Here is a 10,236-nt window from a genome sequence, read left to right as displayed (position 1 = left end):
CTTTCTAAAATGGAAGAAAATCATAGATTAAAATCTCGAAAATACTGAATGCATAAAAGAAGCAGAAACATGATTGATTGCAAAAGTGAATACCAAGCTAGCAAAATTGTTTTTTTACATTGATTCAACGTCTGCATCTGTTAAATGTAAAAAGACCAATTTTGATAGGTTTCTAAGGTTTAAAAAATGCTTCTAAATGGATGAACTTGAACATCGCACATCTAACACTGCTGAATACATAGAACGAAAAAATATAAACCGCGAAATCTGGTACGTAAAACCAATGCTATAAAGACATCTGGATACATTCAATAAGTATATTAAGTAACTGCGAGATTTAAAATAGCGACAAAAGCAAAGATTTTCAACTTAATCTCAACAAAAATGCTTTAAAATACTATCTAATAATATCAAATGAATCGTTGTAGTCAGAATAAGTTTTACTATCTTTCGATTCGTCTTCAGTCAATGTTTATTCAAACAGAATCTAGTTTGGAACTCCACCGCAAAAACTCAAATATGGTAACTGCATTTTACGCTTGGCGATAAACCTAAAGACAGATAACAATTAATGCATCAGCAATAGCAAGGTTCAGTTTTGACACTTTGAATGCGCAGTGCACAGTGTACAGGATATTTTAAACATACAAAGATAAGTTACCGTATATGGACTCTTTAGGAAAAACTTTTTAAATCTCCAACCTTTTAAATCTTTCTGACGTGTTTGAAGAAACGTTTTAGTTACAAAAACCAGAACACAACGACATGTGCTGAAGAAGAGCTAGAGCAACGACTTAAGCAAGAAAAAAGTTAAAGCTTTGCTGATTACACGTAGAATTGTAAATACGCTTTAATGTTTCAACATTCAAACAGATCTAAGCAAACGTGCAATGGAAACGGTTATTTAAAAGGTATCAAGCGACATTGAGCAACACATGGTGATACCAGCGACTACCAAACGTGTTACATTTGAAGTATCACATACAAATTTTTAGACAGCTAAAAAATCAACGATGCGGTTTGGTAAAGGGCAAGCTGTTTTTTCCACAAAAGCACCTTTTTATATCCATGAATAGATCAATGTTAACGCTTCAAACTCTTTCTTAGTTAATACTGCATTGATACATACTGTAGTGGTACATACATGCATATTAACTGTAGTTGATCTTGGCACTCGTTTAGGAAACTGCATGACAGTGCTCTATATGAGAGTTGTTAGCCTGCCGTCGGCACCTGCTCATGCAAAATGTTATTTTTCTTTGGTTTTATTCAGCAGTATGCTGGTTTCGTCCTATAGCATTGCAATTAGCTTGATAACCAACCAAATGCATTGGCTAATTCCAGTTTAAACCGCATTGAAGTGGATCGACAAAAACTGTCGTTGTTGGTTCCAAAAATGTGTTGATATACAAAATGTTGGTGAAAGTACGGTGAGTATGTTACGTGTTTATCACTTAGGCAAAGCATGTCTCCAACCGGCTATTAATCTCTTTCTTAAATGTTCAACCAAATCTTCATACATCGGCAAGTCAGCTACATTGTAAACTTCTAGTGGATCCGAGTCTCGCAGGTAAAGTTCTCTCGCGTGGACCTGAAAACAAACACAAATTGTGAAAAAAAAACACATTAAAGTTTCAAAAATATGTCAATATCGAGAATTTTATTCTGTACAAAGAAAAGTAGGCATCTTGATGAAAAGACAAACCAAAAACTTACTTTGATCACAAACAGCTATCTTTAGGCTTACTCCTGGTAATATCTACTACAGGGTGATCAACAAAAAACACAACCCTTCATGATAATCACAACGATAATGGGGTAGGCATTTGAACGCATTAGAGAACTACACGCCCAGTAAAGATGGCGTTAGAGAGAAACCTAATTACGGATCGAAAGGATGAAATGTGCTACATGTGTAGGGTTGTGGTGAGCGCATGTGATGAGCTAAATTCCGTGAGAGTGGCATTTGTTAACAGGAAGCGTAACCTAAGTTCCGTGAGAGCAAAATTTAGGCTTTAAATTTGCAGGGTTGAAGTGCATTTGCAAATTGCAATTCCCATAAGTTTCGGCTAAATGTTCTTATAATATCAATTTGTTAGTTAAAAACATGGTACATGTTACACATGCATTGCCAAACCATCATGTTGCAAATCGCGACAATAGTATTTACTGTGCATACAGAACATCACAGTAATCACCTGGTTAAAGTCAGCGTGGTAAAAGTCAGGGTCAAAGCTGACCCACTCCGTGTAACGATGATGCTTGCTCCTCATCGTGTATCCCATGATCTCGATGTCTTTCAGGTCAGGACGATCGGAGTTGTCTTGTGGATAGTTGGATGGGCGCGGGTATTGACTGAACACAGCATCTTTCCACTCCAAGTGGCGATTTTTATCTAAGTCAGTTTGTAGCTACCTATTACCCCATCAAGTTATTACTTCAACCAGGAAAGCAAAAGATTTAGTCAAAGCCCAAATTACAATTTTGAATGACAGATTTTATCTCAGTTGAAAGAATTAGTCTTTCTTAAATTGATTTAACATCTGTTGATGCTGATTCAATGCAAGAAAGGCCAATTTTGTTCATTGGAAAAGCCCCTGCACTTCTAAGGCTATGTTTGATGTTTGACAAGAACAATGTTCTGTATGTCTTTTTGAGAACACAATCAATAGCTAAAATAAATCGGAATGGCCCGTTTCGGTGAGTCCGATCCCTATTCGGTGATTTTTTCTATTTTTTTTTTTTAAATTATCGGGTACCGTAGCCTAATTATTATTGCCGTTTTAGGGTTAGGGGTTAGGCATAGAGGTTAGAAACTCACCGAATCGGGCTCACCGAATAGTAGCAGACCCAAAATAAAGAGTAAATATAAATAAAATAAACACAAAAATTGGATTTACATTGAGTTACTCACACGTAGCCTATCTACAGCTGCAGCACGTAGTACCTGAATAGGGGATATGAAATTTCTTGTGGAGAAAATGATCGATAGCATTTTTAACCACCTTTTTAAAGCTTGCACCTTCTGTGCAGAAATCGACCTGAACAACAAAGTGCAGATTGTGAGACAAATATTGTTATGACTATTATTTTAATAGTTTTCTTCTTTTTTTGGTTTCAAACGCAAATTTGTTTACCTTAAATGGGTTAGGCGGGCAAGTTGGGGGGACTTTGAGGCCAGCCAAGTCAGACAGGGTTGGAAAAACATCGACAGCTTCAACAAGAGCATTTGATTGAGGACCTATAATCGAAAACAAGTAATTCATGAATTTGAATCGTTATTTCGATACTAACGGACATGATATTTAAGAAAGTATCGCTCGAAAATCATCTCTACCTGGTTTGAAGGAAAACAATTTTTGGTGGTGTTGAAACACAGTTTGGAATTGGAATTTTGGAGTTTTTTCGGTGCCCTCATGGGCACGATGATGATTTACATCAGTCATCCCCGGAACATGCACAAGAAGAGGAATTCTGGTAACGACTTCCGTATTTTCAAATTTGCAAAATTCTCCATGCTCTCCCAAACTCCAACCTGAAATAGTTCAAATTATGAATTTACAAAAACAAAGTTAGGGTTGCCAAGTACAAAATAGAAAATAGAGTTTCGTACACATTGCAGCTTCACTGTAATGACAGAAAGATAACTAATCATGTATCGGCGTTAAGGCTACGCTCTATCCAGCATACACAAGTTCTATTTTTACACTTTGGCGACGTTGAATTGACGTAAAATGAACGGCGTGAGTTACCGTAGTGAAATATTACTTTTACATCTCGATGACGTTACATTGCTCCAACGTTGTCAGGCGGTAAAACTATGGAAAAAACAATCACTTTTGCTGCATAGCTATGAAAGGTGAAGGTGGTCTCATATTCAGTTACCGAGGTTCAGGGAGTGAGAAGATAAGGTTCTCATCACACTAAGCCTTCGGCACTAATGAGAGTAGGGTGGCTAGTTTCTTTCTCTCGGCCATCTTTCCTTCAGCAACTACGCCCACCCAGTTTATCACACGCTGGGTAGAGGTGTTACTCAACAATTAGCTTCAGCTGGGTGTTAAACCAGGTCGCACTTTTGGACATCCAACGCCCAACTTGCTGCGCCATGTCACCGCCAAGATACTGCATACAAATTAATCGTTCCAACCTACCGTGGTCTCCCAATAAGACAATCATAGTGTTGTCACTAAAACCGGATTCATCCAGTTGATTCAGGACTTGACCAACCAGACTGTCAGTGTAGCTGACTGAAGAGTAATAATGCTGGCGAATTTTTCTCTGCGAATGAAGCAAATAGATCAATTTGGTAGCAACTTATAAAAAATAGAAAATTTCCAAATCAGCTCATATTTTCAACAAACAATCCCAAATATCCCAAATATTGTGTTAGCTTTTGTATTTGTGCACTTGTAGCTTATCCCAGTACATAAGCTTGCAATCAGGGTTGTAGTGGGTAGCTATCCGGGTGGTCTGAGTTTTTTTATAAAAAAAACAAAAAAACGGCTTTTTAAAAAGATAATTGCTAGAACTACAAAACTAGTGTTGCCAGATGAGAAAACCTCAAAGAAAAAAAACTTGTGGCAACACCTGTGACAGAACAGAGCTTTTTCCCCCAAACGTTTCTTTTCAACAAGTTAATCAAATAAATACTGCAGAGTTTAGGTGCTCATCGCGATTGCTATCTTTTCTAGCATTACTTTTGTTGCAACTATTGCTAGAAAAGAAAAAAAAACAAATTTATGTGTTTGAATTAAATTCTTGTTACATTTAACCCCGTTAGCTCAGTGGTTACGCGCCCGGATCAAGATCACGTGGCGCAAGTTCGACTCTCGGGGTGTGCTTGAGCAACGCATTTCAGAACTGCTCTCTATTCAACAGTTAAACAAAGTCCGCAAAAAAAAATTTTTTGGCTATTTTTACGTGATAAACCCATTTTTACCCATAAAACTTTTTTTACTAAAAAGCACGTTTTTACCAATAAAAACCTGGGCGGCCTGGGTTTTATTAAAAAACTCGAGTTTTTTACAACTCTGCTTGCAATGCAAGAAACACTTTATACTGTATACTGTAACCGTACATGGAACAAATCTGGAACATGAGCAAATGGGAAGCTCAGATTGAGAGCAGCAACATCCTCTCGAGTCCGCATCATTGCCATAGGAGCATATGCAACATCTGGGAATGCTTTTGGTATGAAGGGATTAGGAGCGAGATCAATTTCATTTAAGGGATACAACTTCAAATATTCTTCAGGAAACTTGAACGGTACATGTGGCTTGTGGAAACCAACAGCGAGGAAGAATGGCTGAAATGCAACACGAAGTTGACATAACCAGAATAATAATGAACTGAACTTTTCAAAGCAAACAACTTGTACATTTTCTTACATTCTGTGACTTGTTTGACTGAAATTGCTTCAACATTTTGACAGCCTGCTCAGCGCTTTGAATATCAGGAAGAGATCCTTCAGGTTGGGTAGCAACATCTACCGGACACAATAAGTTCATATCAAGCTTTCCATCACTTCCCGGGCAAACCTGAAAGCAAAATTTACACACAACTGTAATTAGATGTAACTTAACTTTCAACTTAGTTGGTGTTGTTTGCATGTGATAGGTTTGTGCTTACGATAAATTACAAGCGTCTGAATGCAAAATGTCACTCAAGTATATTCTCATTGTTTGCTGCTGTATGACTGATGTCATATTTTGTGAGATCACACATCACAAGCTTTGAACACCTGCAGAAATGTCTAGCTCAACACATGTGCTTCCATGTACACCACTTTGCAATCTTATGTACCTTAGCCATTTTATACTTCTGCGTAGATGGGTGATAGGCTGGAACAGACCAAGAATATGGATAATCATCAGTAAAATTGGATACAATATCTAAAAAGCAATGCAAGAGTGCAATCAATTTTTTGGAAAAACTTGTACCACTAATGAAATATCTTTTTTTAAACAAGTACAATTGTAAATACAGTGTATATTGTACAATAGAGTGATTAAGAGAACAATATATTTGATATGTATTTGTTCAATAACGTTTTAGCATATACCAATATCAGATCAAAAAATGGCGTTAGTGACTTTGTATAAACTGCATATCTGGTGAATAGGAGTTGCACAATTATATTAAATTGCCAAACTGGCACATAACTCTATTTACAAAATGCCCTTGGACAAAACCAAAGTATAAAAGTTTATAATTCAAATTGTATGATTCCTCAGCACTGTCTTTTGTTCTTGTAGCAAACTTAAATGATTTAAGCTTAACATGAGTGAATAGTTATAAAATGTATCATTCAAAATACCTATTTGGAATGGCAACTCATAATCTTCGATTTGTCAAGAAAAATCTTAAAATATTTGAAATCTTATGTTTCTTACACTCAGTAGCCTATCTGGGTAAAAGACTCTCATTTACACTTTGGAAAAAATAAATAAATAAAAATTACTTGGATGAAATACTTTTCCAATACTGTAAGTGAAGTATCCATTCTCTTTAAACTGCTGTGGTAGAGTTGTATAATTTCCAGCATGGTCTCTCCAATAAGATCCAAAGTCATACAATCTTGTTGTGTCGGGTCGTCTGCTGGTAAGGAATGATGTTCTGCTGGGTCCACATACTGCTTGCTGCGGAAAGTAAGGCTACCATGATAAAAGAGCTTATAAATAAGTAAAAGCGATGGATTCAAAATTAATTTCAGAACATGAAGAAAAATGGTTGTAACAAGTATTGGCCAGAATATGGTAGATATATTTAATGGCAAAACAGCGTTGATGATAAAAATGTTTTTTCAACCTATTCCTAAAACTTCAAACAATAGTTGCGTATATGTGGAAGCAGTATAGAATTACAAAAGTGGTGTAAAAGCTAGTTAGTGACAAAATAACAATTTGACAATGCAATTTTATTTACTAAAATCAGTTGATCATGCAATAGCAGAATGCAATAGTGGCATATAATCCATTGGCCATATAGGTTCATAAACCTGACACTGAAGCTTAAGACCTACCTGAACATGAGCATTATTGAACTGCACACTTATTGAGGCAAGTTGATCAATGTTTGGAGACAGAATCTTAGGGTAGTCATAGCAACCTAGTGCAGGTCGAAGATCATCAATGACGAGAAAAAGAACATTTTGTGTTGGAGCAGCTATAAAAACATAATAGGTATATAAAGCAATTATTTTCCTCAACGTTTGTGATAAAAAAATGTGTAAAATGCTACATAGCTATTATAGCTATAAAAAAAATGGAGCTGGTATACAAGTCCCCCCCCCCCCCCTTGGTAACTCATGACAAAGACAGGACTCGACCAAACATATAGGGTGAAACTACTTTATCTTTGCTTTACTGTTCACACACTTCAATCCACATGTTTTGGTCAATTCCTCTTTGTCATGAGTTACCAAGGGGGGGGGGGGGGGGGTGGGGACTTGTATACCAGCTCCAAAAAAATATGTAAACCATGCTATACCGTAGTAACCTAAAAAAAAGCATTGTTGCTTCATAGACAATGCCCAAAGTTTTATATTTTAAGCAACATAAAAACTTTTTCTTTCTGCAACTCTGTTGATTAAGCTAACAATGCAATTGCTGCTTACCAAATACAAAGCCTTTTTTCATCATAATATAAAGCAAAAAAATGGCAAACCATGCAGTGATTGAAATCTTCATGTCAACTGATAAAGTTGGAGTTGGCTTTGGTTGAAACAAACCTCTGAAGTAGGCAAAGTTCGTATCAAATTCTATGAAGCTGGCAATTAATTGTAGTAAGTTATTAATTAAAGTAGCCTATTGGTCTTGTTCTTCTTTAGTTGTAACCATTTTAGTTAAATTGTTGAATAGTTTCATGATTCAAATTATTCTTTCCAGGGTGGCAACTGACTAGGGAACTGTATGATCGTTTTGTTGTTTCCATATCAATAACAAAACTTAAACATTGGATGTATTATTGTTTCATGTCTCTTCTGTCAGCTGCATTGTTAAGTGGTGAGAGCCTTGGAATAAAACTCGGAAGGGCGCCGGTTCGACACCTCTTAAGAGCATGTGGCTGTGTCTTTGGCATGACACTTAAAGGCATGCCTGGAGGTGATCACAAAGATTGGCTCCCTTGCTTGCCCGCCCACTTTATCTTAATCTTCAACCACTGGGCGTAAGCCTGGATATGACAAAAAAACATGTCTGATGTCTCTTCAGTGTTTTTTTTAATAAACAATTGATTGATTGCAGCTTATAAAAACCCAACTAATTACCGGTATTAATAGCCCAGTGGATGATAAAACTAGAACTTTTGGTTCATACCATACTGTTTAAAAATTTTGATAACTGGTGATGTTTCACTCGAGTTGGCCTACAGCCAGGCGCGAATCTAAGAGTTTTTTTCGGGGGGGGCCAGAAAATTTGAAAATCAATTAAAAAGAAAGAAAAAGCTAAACAGATATGAACAATGATACTACGACATATACGATATGCTAGAAAATAAACATTAAAACAACCATTTTCATCAATTGTGATGCCGAGGGACTAATATCAGCTGTTTAGAAGCATATCAAACCATTTGATGCAGAAACATACAATTTTTCACAAAATTTCGGGGGGGGCCCGGGCCCCCTGGGCCCCCCCCATAAATCCGCGCCTGCCTACAGCTTAATATTAATCAGCTTCTGTTATAGCCTATCAATTCAATTTTTTTAGTTGTGTACAGTATTAGTAGGTAGCCTACTAGCCTACTGTCTGAGCAATAGAAATGCTGGTGTGGCACTATTCAGCAAAATGTATCTCACATGTCTATATCTGTCATGCCTGCAATGCTAAGTGCAAATGCAATGCCCTCATTCATCTCTAAGACTTCCCAAACTTTCTGCAATAGAATGCAAATGAACACCAATTTTGCTCTAACCCAGAGTGCAGACTGGCAATAAAAACTTGATATAACGGTAATCGGTAGCACATAAAACCAAAATACCGCACATCAAGCCCTTGCTACAAGAGTTTATTGATTTCAAAAGTTTTTCCTATTTTTAATCACCCGGAATAAATTAGTTTATATTTGAATAAAACCACAGGACTTCACTTAAGGATCGCAGCAGCACATGATTTTTTTTTTCTTTCATTAATATTACTGAACATCAGCCTATCTTGTTTCAACGTAATTTGCCGATGCTTGACATTTGTCACATTAAGAACTGGGAAGCAGCTGACTCGATGACTGATATAGTCTTTCGCTGCTTCCTGTCTGTTGTGGTATTTAGATAGCTATGGTACTATTTTATTCGTATTGTTTATAATTGTACCGTACTCAGGGCCGGATTTAGCTGATGGGGGGCCCGGGGCGCTTTTAGATCGGGGGGCCCCGTGCAAAAAAATTTTTCGCGCCTGCGGCGCGAAAAACCATCTCTACGTCTACAGCAGCATCAGTCCAGTAGGCTACTGCACAGCATTTTGCAGAAACTTTAAAGGCCAAAAGGAAAAAAATAACACAACATCACATTTTTTTTCCACCTAGGGGGGCCCTTCAAAAGTCGGGAGGCCCGGGGCAACTGCCCCCTCTGCCCCCCCCTAAATCCGGGCCTGACCGTACTATTGTCGCAACAGACGAAATAAAAGGTTTCTCTCTCTCTCTCTCTCAAATATAGTCATTACCAAAATTTCCACAACGAAAATAAATAAACAAACTAACAAAGGTATCTGTAGCGACACCAAGCAAACTTTTGCGAAAACACAAAAATCCTTTGAGAAAAGTGTTAAAAAAAGTTTTCGCAGACAAAAATTGTGAAATATCTAGATGCAAAAATTGTATCTAATTTATCAACATTATCATAGTTTTCTACGTACTAGTTGCACTTTTCTATACAATTTTTGCATTGTGTATATTACTTAACATAAATAGAAAATACAAGATTAGAAATGAAGTTATCAGAAACAAAACTTGTATCAAAGATGTCATAGAAACAGCAACAAACCTAAAGTGGCAATGGGCGGGACATGTAGCAAGAATGAAAGACAACAGATGGGCCAGGATAACCACAGAATGGACACCAAGATATGCAAGAAGAACTAGAGGGAGACCAAAAAGAAGATGGCGAGATGACATAGAAGAAAAGATTGGCATCACCTGGATGAGAACAGCAAAAGACAGAATGGTGTGGAAACATATGTGGAGGCCATCTGCCAGCAGTGGCATGACCGGCTGATGATGATGATGATATTACTTGCACATTTC

At 37.1% G+C, this 10,236-nt stretch overlaps 1 protein-coding gene across 2 annotated transcripts; it reads right to left on the bottom strand.

Moving 5' to 3' along the window:
- Positions 1-7: 7 nt before the first annotated feature.
- LOC145780136 (iduronate 2-sulfatase-like) lies at positions 8-7,819 on the bottom strand. Of its 2 annotated transcripts, XM_082591847.1 has the most exons (12): positions 7,616-7,819; positions 7,022-7,164; positions 6,461-6,638; positions 5,803-5,891; positions 5,388-5,537; positions 5,078-5,305; positions 4,152-4,278; positions 3,338-3,535; positions 3,138-3,241; positions 2,948-3,041; positions 2,199-2,395; positions 8-1,591 (listed from the first exon to the last, which is right to left on the bottom strand). In XM_082591847.1, the coding sequence occupies exons 1-12, from the start codon at positions 7,686-7,688 to the stop codon at positions 1,451-1,453; spliced, it is 1,722 nt and encodes a 573-aa protein (XP_082447973.1). In that variant the 5' UTR covers positions 7,689-7,819; the 3' UTR covers positions 8-1,450. The 2 variants fall into 2 exon arrangements, with proteins under 2 accessions (XP_082447973.1, XP_082447974.1); XM_082591848.1 differs by lacking the exon at positions 5,078-5,305.
- Between the last annotated feature and the right edge of the window lie 2,417 nt (positions 7,820-10,236).

This window comes from Aplidium turbinatum, chromosome 11, assembly GCF_918807975.1.
Source record: "Aplidium turbinatum chromosome 11, kaAplTurb1.1, whole genome shotgun sequence".
NCBI classification, from domain to species: Eukaryota; Metazoa; Chordata; class Ascidiacea; order Aplousobranchia; family Polyclinidae; genus Aplidium; species Aplidium turbinatum.
The sequence above is the reverse complement of the archived record's forward strand: the minus strand, read 5'-3'. Positions and strand labels throughout refer to the sequence as shown.

Excerpts from the sequence above, each read along its gene's own strand:
- LOC145780136 (XM_082591847.1), bottom strand. The coding sequence starts at position 7,688 with ATGAAGATTTCAATCACTGCATGGTTTGCCATTTTTTTGCTTTATATT. Across the intron at positions 5,892-6,460 it reads TGGAAAAGTATTTCATCCAA|ATATTGTATCCAATTTTACT; the intron begins GTAATTTTTATT and ends ATTGCTTTTTAG. Across the intron at positions 2,396-2,947 it reads ATTTCATATCCCCTATTCAG|ATAAAAATCGCCACTTGGAG; the intron begins GTACTACGTGCT and ends AAACTGACTTAG.